Source organism: Sebastes fasciatus, chromosome 4 (genome assembly GCF_043250625.1).
Source record: "Sebastes fasciatus isolate fSebFas1 chromosome 4, fSebFas1.pri, whole genome shotgun sequence".
Lineage (NCBI taxonomy): Eukaryota > Metazoa > Chordata > Actinopteri > Perciformes > Sebastidae > Sebastes > Sebastes fasciatus.
In genome coordinates this window covers 28,047,994-28,068,799 of record NC_133798.1, presented here as the reverse complement: position 1 = coordinate 28,068,799, position 20,806 = coordinate 28,047,994, and the positions used below count along the sequence as shown (strand labels likewise).

Below are 20,806 nucleotides of genomic sequence, written 5' to 3'. Positions count from 1 at the left end.
AGACGTGTCAGTGTAACAGCAGCACAGATCCACATCTGCTGTGGTTTTGTCTCAGGTGCAGGCCACCACCACCGCCCAGCCAATCAAAGTTCCTCAGTTTGTCCCTCCTCCTAGACTGACGCCTCGACCCACCTTTCAGCCACAGGTGCGTCCCTGTAAGCCCCGCCTCCAACCCTAACCCCCTCAGATCAGTGTGTGTGGCCCACCTGAGGTGACTCGCTCACTCTCCAGCAGAGGGCAGCAAAGCAAACACTCATGCCTTGCTCCGTGGCACTAAAACATTGTTTGCTCTGTGCTGCCTCTACTCATCTCTTCTCCTCTCCTTGTGCTTTTTTTAATTTTCCAACTGACCTGTGAACGGGTTGTTTTCAAGGTTTCCTGCCTGTGAATGTGTGTGTGTGTGTGTGTGTGTGTGTATGTGTGTGTGTGTGAGAATGTGAGTGTGTGTGTGTGTGTGTGTGTGTGTGTGTGTGTGAGTGCGTGTGTGTGTGTGTGTGTTACCTTTTGTGGTGAGAGCTTGTTTTTCCTGCAGCTTCTTGGTATTTTGTGTTCCTGGCTGTCGGTGTGTTTTAACCCTTTAAGTGGAAACTTGTTGTTTACCTGTGCTGAGTAATGCCACTGGGAGCACCTGTAGTATCTGTAACAGTACTGTTAGTAGTAGGGGCGGGTATCGTTAGGATTTTATTGATACTGCTACTCTTTTCAATACTCGTTTTTGGTTTGGTTCTTTATTGATACTCTTGTTTTTCATTACTAAATCACAGCTTTTTACTCTATTTTAAAAAAGAAGAAATTCAGAACAGGAAGGGAATTTATTTATATTTTAAATATATAAACTCAAAAATTGTCTTACTGGAAACTTATCTAGTTAAAACATATAAAATATATTGGTTATACACTTTGAAATTGTAGTGGGATAGAAGCAGTAGTACTAATAGTACCAGTAGTAGTATCAGTGGCAGTAGTAGTAGAGTCAGTGGTTAGTGGTATTAGTATTACCAGTAGAGCAGAGCTCCACAGTGGCGTTACCCAGCAGTGTCGGGTCATTCTGGTGTTGTTTTCTGATTGGCTCTCTGTCGTCACCAGGTCAGGCCCAAACCGGCCACACCCACCAACGTCCACATCGCCCCGGCCCCTCCCCCGCCCATGATGGCGGCCCCCCAGCTGCTCCAGAGGCCCGTCATGTTGGCCACCAAGCTGTCGTCCTCGCTGCCCTCGGCGGCTCCCATTCACCAGGTCCGCATCGTGAACGGACAGCCCTGCAGCAAGACCGGCTCCACCCCGCTGACGGGCATCGTCATCACCACGCCGGTGTCTGCTGCCTCCACCCGCCTCGCCAGCCCCGCCCAGGCACACCACCTCACCCCTATCCTCACCCCAACTCCGGCCAGGACGATCCAGATCAGCAGCTTGACCACTGAGCCCAAGGTACGAGTACTACGACTACTACGACTACTACGAGTACTACGAGTACTACGAGTACTACGAGTACTACGAGTCCTACCTGAATATACCTGGAGTATAACAACAGTACGCTTCTTTATTAACAGCATGGGGAAATGTTAGTTGATTTGTGTCTGTAATGTTTTCTTTTGTATTTAAAATGCACCTGTCATGAGGATTTTATTTTTTTTGATAAGACAATCCATGAGTGCTTTTTACACAAGTTTACTTTCCCAAATGAGAAACCATGGATGGATATTTTCTCTTTGCCAAAACATTTTTATGTAAGAAAGTTAGAAAGTTTTTAGATTTTGATTTTTTTATGGCAACTTTTCTGGTGTTTCCGACCAGGCTGAAGAGGTAAAGTGACTGTCTTTTGCACGTGAGAGGATAATAAAATCTTTTACAGGACTTAACATTCAGTCAACAAAGAGACATTTTTTTACCTTGATGAAGTTCGGATATGTGCAGATTGGATTTTGTCGGTAAAAAACGTTATTACAGCTCTAAGATTGGATGAGCTCGATCATCTGTGATTGAATCTTGTACTTAGAGCTAGGAATGCCACAAGAACCGATACTTTGGTACCGAGTTGATGCCAAAATTATGAAAATGTGATGGTGCTTTGTCTACAGTACTATAGGTACCGTCAGGGCTGACACTTACAGCGCGCCGACGTCCCTGGATGATAGAAAATGTGTTTGGGACGCAGTAAACTCAATATTGACATGTCCAGTGGACGCACCATATTTTCTCCCTGGTAATGCTGCATTATGAACAACAGATACGTGTTGAAATCGGCAGGACGAGAGCTAGTTAATGTTGACTGTTAGCTCACTGCAGGACTGTGCTGCTGACTGGCTGCTAACAGCTAGGGGCTGGACGATATACCTATCTCCTGATTCGATACTATCATAATTCAATATGTATTGTGATTTTTAAGTATTGCGATTCGACATTACGATTTATTGTGATTTTGTTAACTTTTTAACACTAGACCATGGGGAAAAAGTTGAATCATACACTTCTAGGGACTTTTACTCTGGAAAATCTCTAAATGAAGCCAGTAAAAATGTTTGATATATTTGACTTCAGGACATCTCTGATGCTGAAAATCAGTCATTGTCAGGAATTATTTATAAAAAAAATTCTAGCAACACAAAAATCAAAGAATAAAGACATTTCCCTCACAAATTAGTGGTATTTTCTTTTTAATTTATAAGGGACATGTAATGTTTTATACTTCTGGTGAATATAATCCATCAATCTTATTTCCATATATGTATTTTGTATATACAGTTCCCTTTGTTAACACCTTATTTTGAAAACCGGACGTAGTACCACGTGTATGCTTCCTCTAACTTCTCCAAGGTCGTCACTAGCTCTCCCGTCAGCTCTATTCTCTTTATACTGCATCTATACTTTATCTCCGCATAGACTCAAATGAAGCAAATATATAGATTCTGGCATTAAAAATCTATTTAAAAATCATGAAAAAAAAAAATCACGATACATTAACATTTTTTTCACACCTACTAACAGCTAACGTTAACGGGAGGTGCCATTGTAATGTAATCTAGTAAAATGTAGTTTTTGGTGAATAAATCCAGTAGTCTGAAGGAGACGTTTTCACAGCAATATAAAATAGATAATAGAGAGAGAATTATGACCTGTTTAACTTCCTAACAAAAACTGAATATAAATAGTAATAAAGTCATGGATGTTGAAGTACTTTTTTATTTTGTTTTTGTTTTCAACTTGGTATGGAGAATCATGGAATTTCACTGGTATTGGTATTGACTACTAAATATCTGATATGGTGACATCATTAAGTGTTACAGCTCAAAGACAGGATAAGCTCCATCATCTGTACTCACAGCTGTGTTCTTCCTCTTCTCCTCCTCCTCTCAGCAGACTGTTAAATCAGGAGGTGGAGCAGAACAGAAGGTGGTTGTCAGCCTCCCCTCCTCCACCACTCCTCCGTTGTCTCCTCCTCCCAGAGCCAAGAGAGAGGAGAACCCAGAGGTGTGTACTACAGCGTGATGGCTGACACATGATGGCGTCCGAGTCTCTGACTGCTTCTGATGATTAAACTCTTTCTCTCTCTCTCTCTCTTCTAGAAACTGGCCTTCATGGTGTCTCTGGGCCTCGTAACACACGACCACTTGGAAGGTGAGTGGTTGTTTCTCCGTTACGTCCTGACGCTGCCGCCGTGACGCTTTCTGAACTCTGATGTTTTGATTTCAGAGATTCAGAGCAAAAGACAGGAGAGGAAGAGGAGAACGACGGCCAACCCGGTGTACAGCGGCGCCGTGTTTGAACCTGAGGTACAAACGCCAACAATACGTTAAGACTGTCTTCACGTGGTGTTCCTATTTTACAAATTCCACTTCCTAAAGTTAAATTAGACGAGTTCTCAGTATCAGTATCAGCTTCTTTCTTTCACCAAAAGGTGGCAGCATTGTAAAATCATACACATTCAAGGGGATTTGTCCAATTTTCCAAAAAATAGAGCAGAAAGACTTTCCAGATCTTTTTTGAAAATTTGATGTCCAAACATGGAGGACGGAACCTGCCAAAATAAAAAATAAATGAATAAATAAATAAATGATTCGATAAATAAATAAATATGTCATTAAAAGTAGCAAAAATAATATTACAAATAAATGTATTTAATTGATAAAATGTGACATAAATTGATATTTCTGTTTTAATTAGCTTCTTTATTTATTTATCTTTGTATTTATTATCTTATTTATTTACTCTTCTGGTTAGTTTTCCCTTTTATTTATTTATGTTTTTCTTTTTAATCATTTTAAAATGTATTTATTTCTTTTTGCATTTCTTTTTCATTTCTTTTAAATTTATTTTTAAATGTATGTATTTTTTTTGCATTTATTTTTATTTATTCATTTCTTTTTGCATTTATTTGTTTATTATTAATTAATTTCTTATTGCTTTTATTTTTTATATACTCTTTTATTTTATTTTGCAGTTATTGTTATTTACTCATTTATTTTTTAATTTATTTTAATTTATTCATTTAATTATTATTATTTTTATTTTTTTATTATTTTATATATATTTTTTAAATGTATACCTGTATTTATGCATTTATTTCTTTTATTTATGCATGATTTTCCCTTTGCATTTCACCCCTTATTTATTTACCCAAACTTATTTATATGTATTCTTTTCTTTATACATTATACAAGAATACAGAGATGTGATTTAAAGATAAATTGTGACAGGTGATTGCAGAACAGCTTGGAATCGCAGATGGTCGCAAAAGAAAGATTAGACAGCAGTGATTGTGCTCTAGGCAGCTAAACGATAGCTTCTTGCTAATATCATTCATTCATTATTCCTGTTAGGGACTAGCGCTACCCATCGCACCCACGTAATTAATTCAATTTTGTCTCATATCGTGAATTTTCGCAATGAATTGAATAATTAAACATATCGGACTCAGTGTGTAAGGTTTCTGTACGTAACGTTTTTTATCTGATGAAGGATTTAAAAAACACATCTGAGAAATACTGATTTCTTGTGCAAAGAGACAGAAACAAGTCAAACATATTAACTGAGACCAGTGGAGGAGCGTCCAGTAGGAGCTTTGTGGAGTTCGTATTTCATTAACATGTTTGTTTTCTCCACTTTTGTTTCAGAGGAAAAAGAGTGCAGTGAGTTACCTGAACAGCCCTCTGCACCAGGGGACCAGGAAGAGAGGTCCGTATGAAATACTGGTCTACTGGTCAGAGACCAGCAACTACTGGTAGAGACAGATTAGAGACACAGTAGAGCGAGATACAGCTCAGTGCAATAGAAACCAGAGCACTGGAAAGAGAGTAGGTGCAGCTGTATTGAAGTTCAGTACAGTAGAAACAGTAGAAACGGTAGAATAGAGACTAAAATCTGACTCAGTACTAATAACATGCTGTAAAACAAGTCTCCCCTCCTCCTGCTTCCTGCTTCCTGTTTCCTGTCGCTTCAGTCAGGTTTCATGTCTTAAAGCCGGAGTTATACAGCACTTCACATGAACCTCCTCAGAAATGTGATATTTCAGCTCGGGCTGCTCTTTCTCTCCTCCTCTTCAGTATTCTGCGATATAGAAAGAAAAAGCTTCTGCTCTCACAGAGTGAATGAATGAATGTAAACATGATTACATATACAGTATTATAAATACAGAGAATATAGAGGATTCATGACATCCATCCTTATGATCCAAACACTTTATCCGTCTCTTAACAGGGCTCTTTAATTTTTCAATTTCATTTTTAAATATCAAGGTTATCGTCAATACGGGTGTATCGCTACATCCCAATGGGGGACAAAATCTACTCAGTCTGAAGTTAATCTGAGGCTTCAGCAGTTTGAATCGGTGGATCATGTGGATATCTTTCCGGGCTTTTTAGTACAAAGAGGGAATTACCAACTAAAAAACAGTAACTTTGGAAGAAAACTGCCAAAGCTTCATATTAAAGAGATCTCTGTAAGAATCAGAAATGTCTTGTTAACAGTGACACCTGCGGCCGTTAAGTCAACGACAGTCAACGTCTTGTTGCTCGCGCTCGTACTACGTAGACGCGAGCGAGCATCGTCAAAACAGTGAGGCGACACACACGAGACGAACGTGACTGACGGGCATCATGTTGATTAACGTTAGCAACATTAGCAGCTAAAACCACAATATCACTCTATATTTCAAATATTTGGCAGTAATGTTAGCTCACCAAACATAGGTCCCTCCCATGAATCAAAGCCAGTCGGACCGCCGGCATCATTTGTGTTAATTCGCTCTACACGCGCCGGAGAGGAGGAGGAGCTTGTCTCCATAGATGCCATTTCTTTCCTCCATCAACCATGGAAGAAATAACCTCTGTTGCTGCTTTGTACATGTTGTGGAAGTCCCAGATATGTCAGAAAACCAAACGTTGTCGTGTCTGGGTTTATAACATCACCCTGCGGCGAGCTGTATTCACATACAGTGTCATTGCACCGACTGTATATAGCAAGCCACAGGTCGCTACTGCGGTATGAACCCAAAATAAACAGATTGTGCTGTGATTTAATATCAATAAACGGATCAAAATGATGCTGAAATAACTACATAATGATGCTGATTTGTAAAAAGTCTGAATTCATGCTTTGTCAGGTCTGTTACCAAGACGACAATCAAACAACTTTTAAAATGCTTGTTTTCTGAATGGAGTTTGGATGGATCAGTGCCAGGCTATGCAGCTGCTCCATCAACACTCAACATAAAGTCATCTAGGCATAAATACGGCAGCGACGTTGTTGTTTCTACCATAGACAGTCTGTAGTTTGGTCCAGTCTCAGTACAGATATGATGTACTATCATAGCTCTGGGTGACCACAGACACATACAAGATTTATTTCCTCCATTTCTGATTCAACAATGTCAGGACATCAGTGACGACAGGAGGACAATCACAACGCTGAGAGGCTTTCACCACACAGCGTTATGAGAATTTCTTGGAAATATTTCAATGCGAACGTGAAACGCTGTAAATTCTCTACACAACCTCCAACCTCCGTGTGTTTGTGTCGTGTCAGTCCGTCATTTGCGTCGCTCCATTCGAATTTGCGTCTATTTGCCTCTTTGCATTGAATTTGGATGTAATTGCGCCACGCGAAAAGTTTGCTTCGCTCTTGTTGTGAATGTGCCACTAGCTCTGTAAGCGGAGCTGAAATGAAAGGCACTTGTGAGCGTGCATGATGTCACATCCGTTGGATTTTCCCAGAAAAATAGGCCCAGGTTCTTCACATTAAAAGCAGTCTACAGGCTGATAGAGGAAACCTAGAAAGTCGTGGAAGGTCTCATTTTTTAGGTTACAACCTGTTCACACATAAAAAAAAAAAAATTAAACATGTGTATACGAGTAAAAACTACATACAGTCCCTTTAATAGGCAATTTCCGGCATGAACATAAAAACAAATGGCACTGTTTCATGGGAACTTTAAGGCAAAAGTCCAACCTTCTTCTACAGGATGATTTGCTGCTTATATCTTTGTAAATTGACTATCTTTGTGTTTTAGACTGTTGTTTGGACATTTTTCAGTATTTTAAAGGTTAATCGTTGAACCTAAAAGTAATGAAAGTGATCATTAGTTGCAGCCTGAGCTGATCTACACAGTAAATCAATCAGTATGTTTGTTTCTGACCTTGATGAAGAAGAATAAACCCGGCTGAACCTTCACACCTGTTCTCTCCTCTGGGGTCTGTTGAAAGGCATTCTGGGAAGTGTAGTGAATTTACCTGCTAAAACATAAGTAGAATGAAAGTATCTGAGAGGGTTTTAATTAGAATTAGAGTAATATTTTAGATATCTGCTCTTCAGTTCAAAAACACTCAGTGACATGTGTGAATGTGTGTAATAACATGATTAACATGAATCAGCTTTTATTACATCACAACTCAAAATACTAACACTGACTCCTCTTACAGGCTTAACATCTAACACTAAATTATCTCTACACAACCTCCATCTGACTTCACAGTTATCAGGAGAAAAGACTAGAAATTAACTGTCAGTGTCAGATTTTATCACGTCAGTCGACTAAACAAACAGTAGACGGTTGTCATCACAGGGCTGCAGCTACTGAACACACTGAGGGGAGTATACGGCACAGATAAAAACACGCTGGCTAGTTTATATTTTGACTCTATGAATAAAGGACTAGAGCTTACAGTAGCTGTATGGGTAGTCCAGTCCTCTAATTATCAGTTAGCAAGTCAACGAAATGACATGACGTGAATAAATGTGAATAAAACTGTAAGCCATTTGGTTGAGTTGCCTCTTAGCGAAATGCTCTGAACTGAAGCCGTTATATCGCTGTCTTCAAAGCCACCAGACTCCATTCAAAAAAGCAGTAATTTTACCTCTCAGAACACGGGAGTATACATACAACCAACAATTGTTTAACTTACTGTGCTAACCTACGTCACTGCTTTCTGCTAACAGCTGAGTGGCGATTTCCTTTTGAAAACACCAGAACAGATTGCAGATGGACCACCCTTAAAAATGTATCCGCTACCTCGACCATGAACATGATTTCTGTCTGACACCTCTTCGAGCGAGCGAATATCAGATTGTTTAATTTTCCACCAACGAAGATGTCCTAACCTGCTCTGTGCGTCAGCGAACAGGCAAAGCGACGCTCACCCTGGCTCTATTTATGCAAAGTTTTGCACACCTCCAACCTACTTTCACTGGTCAAAAATCAAAGCTGACAGTTAATCAATATCACGCTTTCCATGTAATAGAGTGGCATCACTCGTAGTATATCTGGACAATTTTCTGCACTCCATTCGCCAGAGTTCACTCGCTCGCTCGCTGTATGTTAGGAAGAAGTGTGAGTCACGTTAGATAGATTTTCATCAGCAATGGTGGTTGTTTAAAAATGAAGACCACTCAAACGATCCCACGCTACCTCATGACTTCAAGACCGTCTTTTGTTATTGATTTGATTGAGAGATGGTTAGCGGCAGAGGGGGTTTCATAGAGAGCTGAAGGAATGAGTCCTAAAACCCAGAAATTAGTTAGCATTTTATCACTTCCTGTTCCCTCGTCTGGAGGTCAATGGGTTTTTAGTTAGATGTCTGAAATAAGGTCTGTGGTTAACACAAGCTGAAGAGATTTTAAAGTTTTGTTCTAAGATATGAATTACGTCAGTAAATATCCCACTCGTGAATTTTGAAGCCTTTATGTGTCTTAAAAAAGGCGGTTGCCAACAAGTGGCTAAATGAGACTACTAAATGTCATCACGCCGACTCGTCCTCCTTTACAGCCTCGTTGTGTTTACTCGCGCTCACGTGACCGTGGTGTAGTTCGTTTACAGCCTAAAGTTAACTTTTTACTTCTGCTGATTGCAATCACACTTCAAAAATCATAAGTGGTGTTCATTAGTGGAGATTATCTTGCTGAACTAAACGTGTCAGTATCATAAACGTTAAGTTTTTTTTTGGCAATAATCCAAAACCCAATGGAACAATCCCATTGGATGTTAGTGGAGGGAACCAGGGAGATGATCACTTCCGGTTAGTGGAGGGAACCAGGGCGACACTAACTTCCTGTTGGACTACAGAAATACGTCATCCCTGCAGCGCTGTATCGGGGAGGTGGGGGGGTTAAACTTGGCCTCAGTGTTTGTACATCCCGGCTGCAGCCCTGGTGACAGCCCATAATAAGACGTGGACCTGGACAGGCGTGTTAACATCTGACACAGAGCTGCAGTAGGTTGTACTAGTGCTCGGCTTCAGCACTAACACTGCTGTCTGTGCTTCTGACTCCTCTTCCTCCTCTTCCTCCCTTACCGCTCCCCTGTCTCATGCTAGCCAACGAAGACTCCCTTTCCAAGGTATGTCATACAGACTGTTTGTTTTTCTTTTCTCCCCCCCTCTCCATCTTTCTTTTTTTCTTTGTTTTCCGTCTTTGTCGTCTGTCTCATTTCACCCAGGTCGCCCACCCAAATACAGCAGCGTCCCGGAGCTGGGCAGCCTCACCCCGACCTCCCCCTCCAGCCCCGTCCGCCCCCTCCCCCTGCCCAGCCCCAGCTCTGGGGATGTAAGTAACGATGGGGGAGACGGGGGACAGAAACCCCGTCACACACAGTCCTTATCGGCCCAGTAGCTCTATCATTCATTTACACCCCAAAGACCTCCACAAACACTTCATTAGTCTGTTGTCTCCATGTGATAATCATCAGCCATCATTGATTTTGACTCTCAGCCTTACAAAGTGAACAGTGTCCATTAACAATAACTACTACTCAGAGTACATGCTAACTCCCAGTAACTTTCCTGTGGGCTCAGTATAACACACCATGTCCATTAGATATTCAGACTAAACCAGACCCGATCATGGTGCCCCCCCCTGCCTCTCCACGGATGGCCGGTGGGGCTCAGTTGGGCGGGGAAACTGATTGGTCCAATTCTTCCTCACAGGGAGACATCCATGAGGATTTCTGCACTGTGTGCAGACGCAGTGGCCAGTTGCTCATGTGCGACACGTGTTCTCGTGTTTATCACCTGGACTGCCTGGATCCACCCCTGAAAACCATTCCTAAAGGCATGTGGATCTGTCCAAAATGTCAAGATCAGGTAACCACAGCAGCCGTGACTGATCCTGAGTCAGGGGGAAGGGGGTACCGTGGCCCAGGGAAGGGCCAATCAGAGCCAGTAGCTGTACTCGACTGTAAACTCTGTCCTGACCTTTAGGACTGTTCAATCCTTTGTAAGCATAAACATGATGCAGTATTGTTTTGTTGTGCTTCTGTCCCATTCATTGTGTCAGTACAGATTGGCATCTCACATCCATCCACTCATTGCTTGTCCCTCCTCAGCCTCACCACAGGGTGGCGGCTAAATGTGTCTCCCTCAAGTCTTTTCTAAGTCTCGGCCTCTATGACAACTGCCAGCTTCTCTCTGCAGATCCTGAAGAAAGAAGAAGCCATTCCCTGGCCTGGTACTCTGGCTATTGTTCATTCCTACATCGCCTACAAAGAAGGTGACGTCACGTTGCTTTCTACATCTGCTGGGACCAGGGTCTGAAATTAGTACAAATGAAATCATCAGGCCATCCGCCACTTTGGCAGACAGGGAAAACGCTAGTGATGGGAATAAAGAACGGGTTTCTAGTTGTCTGATTCCTTGTCATCTCATGCCTCCGTGACTATCCATTCCTCTTATTGATGCTTTCCAACAGTTACGCTGCACAATGACGCAGACGCACGCTGTATCATGTTTCAGTTTGTTTGGGACCGGAGACGGCGGAGAGAAAAAAAAGCGCTCAAAAGCATGGTGCTACTAAACCTGATGGGTGCACCCAATTTTGTCCCTGATAATGCGACACCGTGAGCAACAAATCTGTGTTGAAATCAGCAGGAGGGGAGTTAGTAACGTTAGCTGTTAGCAGCCGGTGGGCAGCACAGTCCTGATTGGTTAAATAACGGAGCTACTAACGTTAACGGAGGTGCCATTGAGCTATTATTATGAGGTGTTCAAGCTCTGCTCAGTAAAATGATCATTGGGCGAAGGTAAATTACAATGCTATCATGATGTGTTCAAATGTAATCTCATATACAATAAGTTGTTGCAGAGAAACCTGAACAAATCCAGTTGTTTGAAGGAGATTTTTTCACAGCAATATAAAATAGATATTACGGAGGGAATTATGACCTGTTTAACTTCCTAACAGTTTACCATGATTTTTCTTAATCAAAGCAAATATTTGAATAATCATAATCATTTAAATTGTGTTTTTATGCAAATAACCACTATAGATGACAATAACAAAGTACAGTACAGTACTGTGAACAGTACCATCCCTTCCCAGAAAAACAGGGCTCCCTGGAAGCCAGTAATTTGAACACTGTAATTTACCATGTATATAATGTTTTTTATGTAAAAAAATATTGAACATTGAATGACATCAAATGTTATTCCTTCATTTAGATCAGAGATTTCAAAAGTGGCAGATAAAATTTCTGAGTGGCAGACAAAAAAAATTACCTACCACAGTGACAGGAAGTGAAAAAAGTCAATTTCAGACCCTGGCTGTGACGAATGTGAGCAGTTAAACAGTGAGACTAACAACTTTATTGTTCTCTGCTGTAGCTAAAGAAGAGGAGAAACAGAAGCTGATGAAATGGAGTTCTGAACTGAAGCTGGAGCGAGAGCAGCTGGAACAGCGAGTCAAACAGCTAAGCAACTCCATAACGGTAAGAAACACAAACAAATGGCTCATTAACACAATGACAGGAGCTGCTTTCAGTTTCATTAAATATCCTGAGTCTTAGTTCAGAGGCTAACAAACCTCCTGAATCTCAGATACTTAGCTGGTGCTGACCAATGCATTTGCTGGTTGAAATGACAAATATTGCTGGCAGCCTGTTATATTAGTACTAGGGCTGTCAAACAATTAAAATATTTAATCAGAAGTAATGGCACATTTTTTATCTGTTCAAAATGTACCTTAAAGGGAGATTTGTCAAGTATTTAATACTCTTATCTACATGGGAGTGGACAAATATGCTGCTTTATGCAAATGTATGTATATATTTATTGCCCAACAGGCAACAACAGCTGTCAGTGTGCTGACTTGACTATGACTTTCCCCAAACTGCATGTGATTATCATAAAGTGGGCATGTCTGTAAAGGGGAGACTCGTGGGTACCCATAGAACCCATTTTCATTCACATATCTGGAGGTCAAAGGCCAAGGGACCCCTTTGAAAATGGCCATGATAGTTTTTCCTCAACAAAATTTAAAGCAAGTTTGGAGCGTTATTTAACCTAGTTCACAAGCTAGTATGACATGGTTGGTACCAATGGATTCCTTAGTTTTTCTTGTTTCATATGATACCAGTATCTTCACTCTAGCTTTAAAACTGAGCTGCTACAACCAAAAAATTGCATCAATGTGTTACAGACATTTGTGGCGTTAAAACAAATTTGCGTTAACACGTTATCACATTTAACTGTGACAGCCCTAATAACGATTAATCCAAAATCTAGAAACACAGGAACTTTAGGAGATAGATTATTGGTGGTCGTTTTCTAAATAACATCTGGTGTCCGATCTGATCCTGTTGTTCTTCCATCAGAAATGCATGGAGACCAAAAACACCATCCTGGCTCGTCAGAAAGACATGCATCTCTCCCTGGAGAAAGTCAAACACCTGATTCGCCTCATTCAAGCCTTCAATTTCAACCAAGCTCTGGCAGAGACAGAGGGTAAGGATGTCAGCGCCAGAGTGCAGGACGGTGTTGGAGGTGCAGTCGGCCCTGAAGCTGCACCAGAAGTCAACTCTGTAGAGAACGTGAAGGCTGGGAGCTCCTCGGCCAGCTGCAACGCTGATGGAAACGACAAACAAGAGGAGCACGGAGCAGCGGGGTGCAACCAGACAGCAGGAGCAGCAGGAGGAGATACCGACAGCCAGGCTGTCCTAGAAGACAGCACAGCCCTAGCAGCAGATACCAGCCCCGGGGTCGGGGCCGGGGGTAAGGCAGGGCCTGGTGACGGGGCCGGGGATGGGGGTGGGGGCGACACAGGGACTGGTGTCCAGGTGGAGGTTGTGGCCAAGCCTGAGACTGAGGCAGCTCCGGTGGTTGACATTCCCGCTCCCTCAGCGGTTGCGACTGTTGCCACCACCAACGGTACGGCCGAGCCGGCCTTCCCCGACCACAACCCCACCGGAGCCTGCACCGCCAACGCAACCACCAACTCTGAGAACAACATGGCTGCCGTCAACCCTCCAGAGACAGCGGTGGAGAAGAAACAGGAGGAGATCACCGACAGTGACGGCAGCAACAACAACAACAGCAAAACCTCAGAACCCTCCCAGAATTCTTTGCCAGCTCTGGTCAGCAGTTTGGACAATAAAAAGTAATGCTCTGTCTCATGAGCTGAGGGAATTCAAACATATACGTATATTAAAAAAAATGACTTTTGCTTGCACCGTACGGTGTCCTGAAGTTGCCAATCTGTATAAATGTTGTTTGTTTGCATTGTATTGTCAGACTGTGTCAATGGTAGATATACAGCCCAAGTCACATGGCTCTGGGAAGACGTAGGCTGCCCCCTCCCCCACCCCACACCCCCCACACAGAGCTGGGGTACAGGAAGGCTTGCGTTCCAGTGTCATCATGCCAATTAGTGATAGTCGTCAGTGGTGGGAATGCTCAAAGGGAGATTTAATTCATCATCACACCAGTGTGTGCCTGTTCTAGTGGCCCCTGTGTTCTCTGGTGGGGTGGGGAGATGGGTTCTCATGGGTACGCAGAAGACCCAGAACATGGAACCAAACATCTGTCAGGGGTTACTGGTCTAAGAAGCAGTGTTGTGATGGAGTATGAAAAGAGAGCCTGTTCATCCCCTCGTCCCAACAAACTTAATGTGAACAACCTTTAACTTCTGCAACCTCCCGATCTCCTCTTCCTGAACCTTAACCAACAAGTCTTATCCCAAACCCCTACCCCGCCCAATCTGAAACTGACTTCCCCATTAACCAACATCTTAAACCATCTTCAGTCAACAAAAACCTTTCCTATCCAGTCCACCAACAATCCAATGTGACCTCCCTCTTAAACCCCAAAAAGGTTCAGTACGCTTCAAACAAACTAGTTCGTACTAAGTCTAAAGGTCCAGACACACCAACCCAACATCAAAGAACTAGCGGCGACGAAGGCCACCAGTTGCGTCGTTGTTTATGAAGATGAAAAATGAGAAGAGCCTTCTGTGTGTGTCCTCTTGACTTCACCCGTTGGCTTGCTTTCCTCACTAACGTTTCTCTTCTCCTGCACTGATTGGTTTAAGCTGAACAGCCAATCAGAGTGATTTCTCTCACCGACGAGCTCCGCCGCTGAATCAACCTGCTGAATCAGCTGAAAAACCTCCGACACAGGCAGACTAGAGCCGGCGGTGAGGGACACACCGCAAAAACTAGACAGACGCTCACCGACGGCCCCAAACTGTCCAATGGATGCTCACCGACGGCCCAAAACTGTCTGACGGACGCTCACCGCCGACGCTAAACTGTTCACCGGACGCTCAACAACAGTGCCCAAACTGTGTGACGGACGCTCACCAACGGCCCCAATCTGTCGGACAGCCGACCGTTGGCTTGGTGTGTCAGGGCCTTAAAACCCAAACGTACCTTCCGCAGTCCTCAAACAACCAATTTGACCTCCTTCTGGAACCCCAGCAACCATCACCCACTTACCTAAAGACTACCCTCTCCCAGTCGACCAACGACCAAACGTATTCCCAGTTAACCCCCCCGCCAATCCCCCCATCTCTCCCCCACCTGTATCCCTGAGCTCAGGCAGAAAAGACGCTGAGCGTCATGTTCAGCAGGTATGGAGGACGAGGTGGAACAGGCGCTGTAGCCTAACAGATGTTTTCAGTGGTGTCGGTCAAGTGTAGTGATTGAGTTTTCATTCGTGAGTCAAGTGTGTCAACTGTGAGCACTAAATGTGAAATTGCAATATTGCAATGTCAACACACACAAACTATATCTGGGCTGTGTTTCTTTTTATAGGAAAAGATATTCAGGTCTTCCTAGTCTTCAGAATAAGTGCTTTCTGTTCCTGAACCTGCTGTACTGGCATTATCAACACAAAAAGGAATCCTCTTTTTGAAGTGGTGATCTTTGCATTATGTACATTTCTGTTGAATCCTGAACTGCCAAAATGATGTTGTATCCAAATTCAGCAGGGACACGTCCACTTACTGTATTGAAAGATCAAATCATTGGCGTTGTAAGATATAGATGCTACCATTTCAGAAAGTGGAAGTCCCCAGATTGAGACAGGAGAGCTTATTAAACAATAACGTGAGGAACTTTTTTGTCCTTGAAATGGAGGGATTTGTTGTATGAACCTGCTCCTTCAGATGGATCTCAAAGGACAATACCACAAATCCTGAGATTAAAGCACAAGCTTGCTGCATTACAAAGAAGTGCTGAAGAGCTTTTTGTATGTTAATATGGAATTAAACAGAGTATGCATCTCTTTGTTGTGATGTGACTTATCCCCACATTGCCAATATTTTTCTAGGAGGAAACACAAACCTCTGTCTGACGTTAAGGCTCCGGTCGAGGAGGAGTTGTTGGGCAGTTAGACCGGTGCATCTCTTTTCTTTCTGGAGCATGTCTGGGCTGAGATGTGATGCTGTTATTTGTTGGCTTGGTGGCTGTCAGTTGGGGTCTGTCTTTGTCTGGTGAACTGATCATGACTTCTGGCTTCTTGTTGGGTTCGGGGCATTAACAAACTCTGAAAGGTCTGTTCATTAACGGTGCCTCTGGTTGGGCTTTTTTTCTTTGTTTCTTTTGCAATGTTGGAGCGCTTTTGCTTAAATTTTAGTCGTCCAAAACTTATTCACCCGAGTAGCCCTGAAGGTTCAGCTGTAGAAGGTTGTGTCAACATACTTTTATTTTCTGTGATCTGTTATTTACGTATTTTTAGCCATGCTAGCAGCATCTGTGTATCAGTCGGTCCACCACTCCGGTCCAGACTGAAATATCTCTACATGTATTGGATGATTTTCAATGACTTTTTGGAGACGTGTTCATGGTTCTCTAGAGGATGAACCCTACTGACTCTGGTGATCCCCCTCACTTTTTATCCAGCGTCACCATGAGGTTCATATTTTAGTTTTTTTTGTGAAATATCTCAACAAGTATTGGAGGATTTTCAATAAAATTTTGTAGAAATGTTCATGGTTCTCCAGAGGATGAACCCTACTGACTGGTGATCCCCCTAACTTTTTATCCAGCGTCACCATGAGGTTCACATTTTTGGTTTTTAGTGAAATATCTCAACAACTATTGGATGGATTTTCATTAAATATAGAACAGATATCCGGCAGTTCTCATCCACCGTTAGTAGCTATACCTACGAAAAGTAATACACTATAATTCGTGTATATCCCACAAAATCAATTTGTATGTAATCCACGTAATTGTGTACCAGGACGTATAGAGAGCAACAGACGCCGTGTAGGGAGGAGGTCGGGGTGGATGGGTGGGTCTAAAAACACCAGACTTTCACCTGGAGACCGTTGTTGGTGCCCCGTGTGAAACCAGAAGTCAACGTTGATTTATTTGTCACGTAACTTCCGTACTTGAGTTACAGCACTTCTGGTGTTATTTAAACCCAAACCATAATTTTTCCTAAACCTAACTAAGTAGTTTTGTTGCCTAAACCTAACCAAGTAGTTTCCCGTGAAGACGGAAGTTTATCTATAAAAGATTGTACGCATGTAACGAGAGGAAGTTAACATGGAAAATGAAAAAAACGTATCAATACGAACCGTTGAATGAGGATATGTCGCCTGGTTGCCACACAGTTTGGTTCAGATATCCATGAATCCTATTTATTCTGGTGATCCTCTGACGTTTCCTCTAGCGCCACCATTAGGTCTACATGTTAATGTGTCCAATACTTCAGTTTATGACCAAATACCTGTAGAACGAAAGACATTCATCAGCCTCAGCTGTGTTTACTGCTAATTAGCTAACGTTGGCATGCTAACGTGCTAAATATGGTGAACATTAAACCTGCTAAACGTTAGCACGTTAGCTTTGTCATTGTGAGCGTGTTAGCATGCTAATGTTAGCATGTAGCTGAGATGAGCAGAGCTGCTAGCATGGCTGTAGAGGTGATAATAGCGATGCGCCTCATGAAACAAGGATTTTTTTATTTTTTTTATCGATGCATTTCTGCACAGACCAACAGTGACGTGTTGTGGAGGTGAATATGTTGTTGGGCGACTGACATAAGCGGTTGCAGGTGTCTTTTTCTTTGTCTTTTTCATATCATATGTAACTGAATCATATCTGACACCTTATTTTCTGACATCAGCTGTACAAACTGCCTTCATTCAGAAGATCCCAGGAGAAGTAACGAGAGAAAATCTCTAACATCTTTATGTTTGGCCACAGTGTTGTCTGGTAAATGTCATTAGTCTGTGATGAAGAGTTCAGAACATGGAAGGAAAAGACCGGCCAGGGATGCAGCTCTAACAGAAAATGTCCCCAAGTTCCTCATGAATCCCGTTCATTGTGTGTTTTGTTGTTTGTCGGCGTACTCGGGTGGATGTTCTTCTTCTTTCAACCTGTTGTTCACTCATGGATAGAGCAGATCAGTCATCGTCTCGTCACTCAGAACGAGCCTGAACTCGTGTTCCAGCCCAACTGGACCTCTCCCTCTGTACAGTAGGTACCTCGAGTGCCTTTCTTCAAACAGCAGATAATATTTGTCTCTTGACTTGCACTGTGACTTGTAGAACCTTACTAACCCTCCAGATAACCCTCCCACCCGACCCGACCCGCCCTCCCCTGGTCTGTCCCATCCCACCGAGACCCGGACCCGGTCCCTTCACCTCAGGCTGCCAGTAGTCGATGCAAGTGGAAACTACATTTCAGATTATGCCGTTTAGATTGACCAGATAGTGTTTTGTTGTTGTTTATTATAGGAGTTGCCTTAAATGTGTTTTATTTTCATTTTTACGTGATTTACATTGAGAAGAAGAAAAAAAGATCGCTGCAGATGCTGGCGAAGGTCAGAGGTCGTTTTTAATAAAGAGGGATTGTTGATGATGAGATCTTTGCTCGGTGTGACAACCAGTCGTTTTGTGATGCACTTTTGGTTTGACCAGTATTATTATTATTATTATTATTATTATCAGAGTGTAAAATCCGTCAATCGCATTCATCAATCTGGTTCCTGGAGGCGTGTTGGTCCGGACTCGTTGTCCTGTGACTCGTCCATCGTTCCCTCTGTGCCGTGGTTCTTCTTCTTCTTCTTGTGTTTGGGAGGGATGAGTTTGCTAAATCAGGTCATGTGAGCCGCAGCCTGTGTGTGAACAAACTAACCTGCACCCCGACGGGCAGACTTAGCTTACCCGATTAGCAACATCTGTCCACTCAGTCTGGTGGAGCGCATGCCTTCTTATGCAAATTTTTATACAAGATTTGTCAAATCTTTTTAATATGCATTTGTTTTGTTTTTTAAGTTTTTATGTGAAACTCAAGTCACCTTTTTTTCTTTGAACATTCAAACGTGTGCAGTTTAGCGGTGCGGTGGTCATCCAGCGTGAACATTTCTTCCTGACATCATGTTTTAGTGTCGGTTTTGATTTGGCTAATGCACCATGCTGAATGTTGGGATCCCAGCAGGGCTGAGGCCGAGTCCTCGCTTTCTATTTAGTCTAAAAGTGAATTTATCCAAAGAACACTGCAAATGTGCATTTCTGTTTGGAAGCCTTTTACGTAGTCGAAGCATATCATTAGAAGTTAATTTCTGCGTCAGCATCGTGTGCGTTCACCGAGCTGGAAGAAGACCATTAGTGGGCAGCTGAGAGCTCTTCAGTCAGTATGTGAGGACGTCTTATATGCATTAATTCAGACATGTCCAGTTCCTTCTGTGGCCGATTCTTCTGGAAGCATCCTGTAAAGTCGCTCACTCCGACTCTAGTCTTTTTAGTTTTAAAGCGATCAAGTCATGATTGTGGCCTTCTAGTATTCTGTCGATACATGACATCATCAACCCGTTGTTACCGCTCACATCCATCCTGTCCGGATCCAACCGTACACCTGAAGCTTCTTACCTCATCCACAGCTAATTCCATCGGGGGCGTGTTGAGTGCAAAAAAAAAATAAATGAAAAATAAAAGAAGTCTTTTTTTAATCTTCCATTTGGTGAGATGCATTGTAGCGATATGAATAAAGAAAAAGTTCACCTGGTGTGCTGAATAATGTGTAAATTGGTAATTACACAATCTGAATATTTGTATAATTGTTTGTATTTTTTCATAATGATTTTGGAAAGGAATGTGTTTATTTTTTTGACTTCTGTTCCAGATGTGTCTTCTGTTGGCCTGACATTGTGACTGGTCTGGTGGGATTCTTACCTCTGTATTGAGCCTCTTCTGTGATGAATTCTTTGTATGCAGTGTTTAGGAAATACTGTAGGGAACATGGGGAGGAGTTGATATTAGGAGCATTTGATCAATTTGTATTTATTTATTTTATCATTTTGTTAATAAATTGTGAAAAGCAGCGTGTCGATTTTGTAACTGTTTTAAATCTGACTAAAGTTCACCTGATAATCAGACGTAAAGGGATTCACCCTTACAAACAAGAAGTTTGTTCAAGTGTGCTATTAGTATTTTTACTATATTCATATACTTTCAGTTTACTTTTTATGTACTTATTAGAGATATACTTAACAAAATTATACTTAAAGGACCCATATTGTAAAAAGTAAGATTTTCATGTCTTTTATATTATAAAGCAGGTTTAAGTGCTTTATAAATACTGTGAAAGTATCGAAGCGCTCAATATACAGAGAAATACACACAGCCCGTATTCAGAAATTGTGCGTTTGAAACAAGCTGTTAGGATTTCTGTCCCATTTGTGATGTCACAAATATACAATATTTAGACCATTACACGGTTTAAAACCTAAACATTCTAAATGTGACCCAGTTTATTCCTGTTTGCAGTGTATGTTAATGACATCAGCTGACAGGAAGTAAACATGGACCCAAACTGTTGCCTAGCAACGCAATTCCGTTGAAATGCACTAAAACGGAGCATTTCAGACAGATGGAAAATACAGGTATATTCAAGCAAACAGAATAAGGAAAATAATTTTTTTTTTAACATTACAGCATGTAAACATGTTTTAGTAGAAACACAAAATACAAATATGAACCTGAAAATGAGCATGATATGGAACCTTTAAGTATACTTGGCTTATACTGACAAGTATACATAAAAGTCTAAGTGTGCTTGGCTTATACTGACAAATAAACAGAGAAGTGTGTGCTTGGC

The 20,806-nt window shown here is 42.0% G+C and overlaps 1 protein-coding gene across 8 annotated transcripts in view; it reads left to right on the top strand.

The window, feature by feature from the left end:
• Positions 1-20,029, top strand: part of phf21ab (PHD finger protein 21Ab) — a 44,331-nt gene extending 24,302 nt beyond the window's left edge. Inside the window, exons 9-20 of one of the 8 annotated variants that reach the window (XR_012593643.1) lie at positions 56-145; positions 1,087-1,428; positions 3,355-3,468; positions 3,564-3,615; positions 3,691-3,770; positions 5,112-5,172; positions 9,926-10,032; positions 10,413-10,568; positions 10,899-10,974; positions 12,084-12,187; positions 13,073-16,609; positions 16,756-20,029. Coding sequence is in view for 7 of the 8 variants with exons in the window: in XM_074633390.1 (XP_074489491.1) it covers positions 56-145; positions 1,087-1,428; positions 3,355-3,468; positions 3,564-3,615; positions 3,691-3,770; positions 5,112-5,172; positions 9,926-10,032; positions 10,413-10,568; positions 10,899-10,974; positions 12,084-12,187; positions 13,073-13,858 (1,968 nt within the window). In the remaining variant the exon portion in view is untranslated. Of the gene's footprint in view, positions 1-55; positions 146-1,086; positions 1,429-3,354; positions 3,469-3,563; positions 3,616-3,690; positions 3,771-5,111; positions 5,173-9,803; positions 9,827-9,925; positions 10,033-10,412; positions 10,569-10,898; positions 10,975-12,083; positions 12,188-13,072 lie in introns of all 8 variants that reach the window. The other 7 variants (XM_074633391.1, XM_074633390.1, XM_074633395.1 and 4 more) reach the window with 7 other exon arrangements.
• Positions 20,030-20,806: the final 777 nt, after the last annotated feature.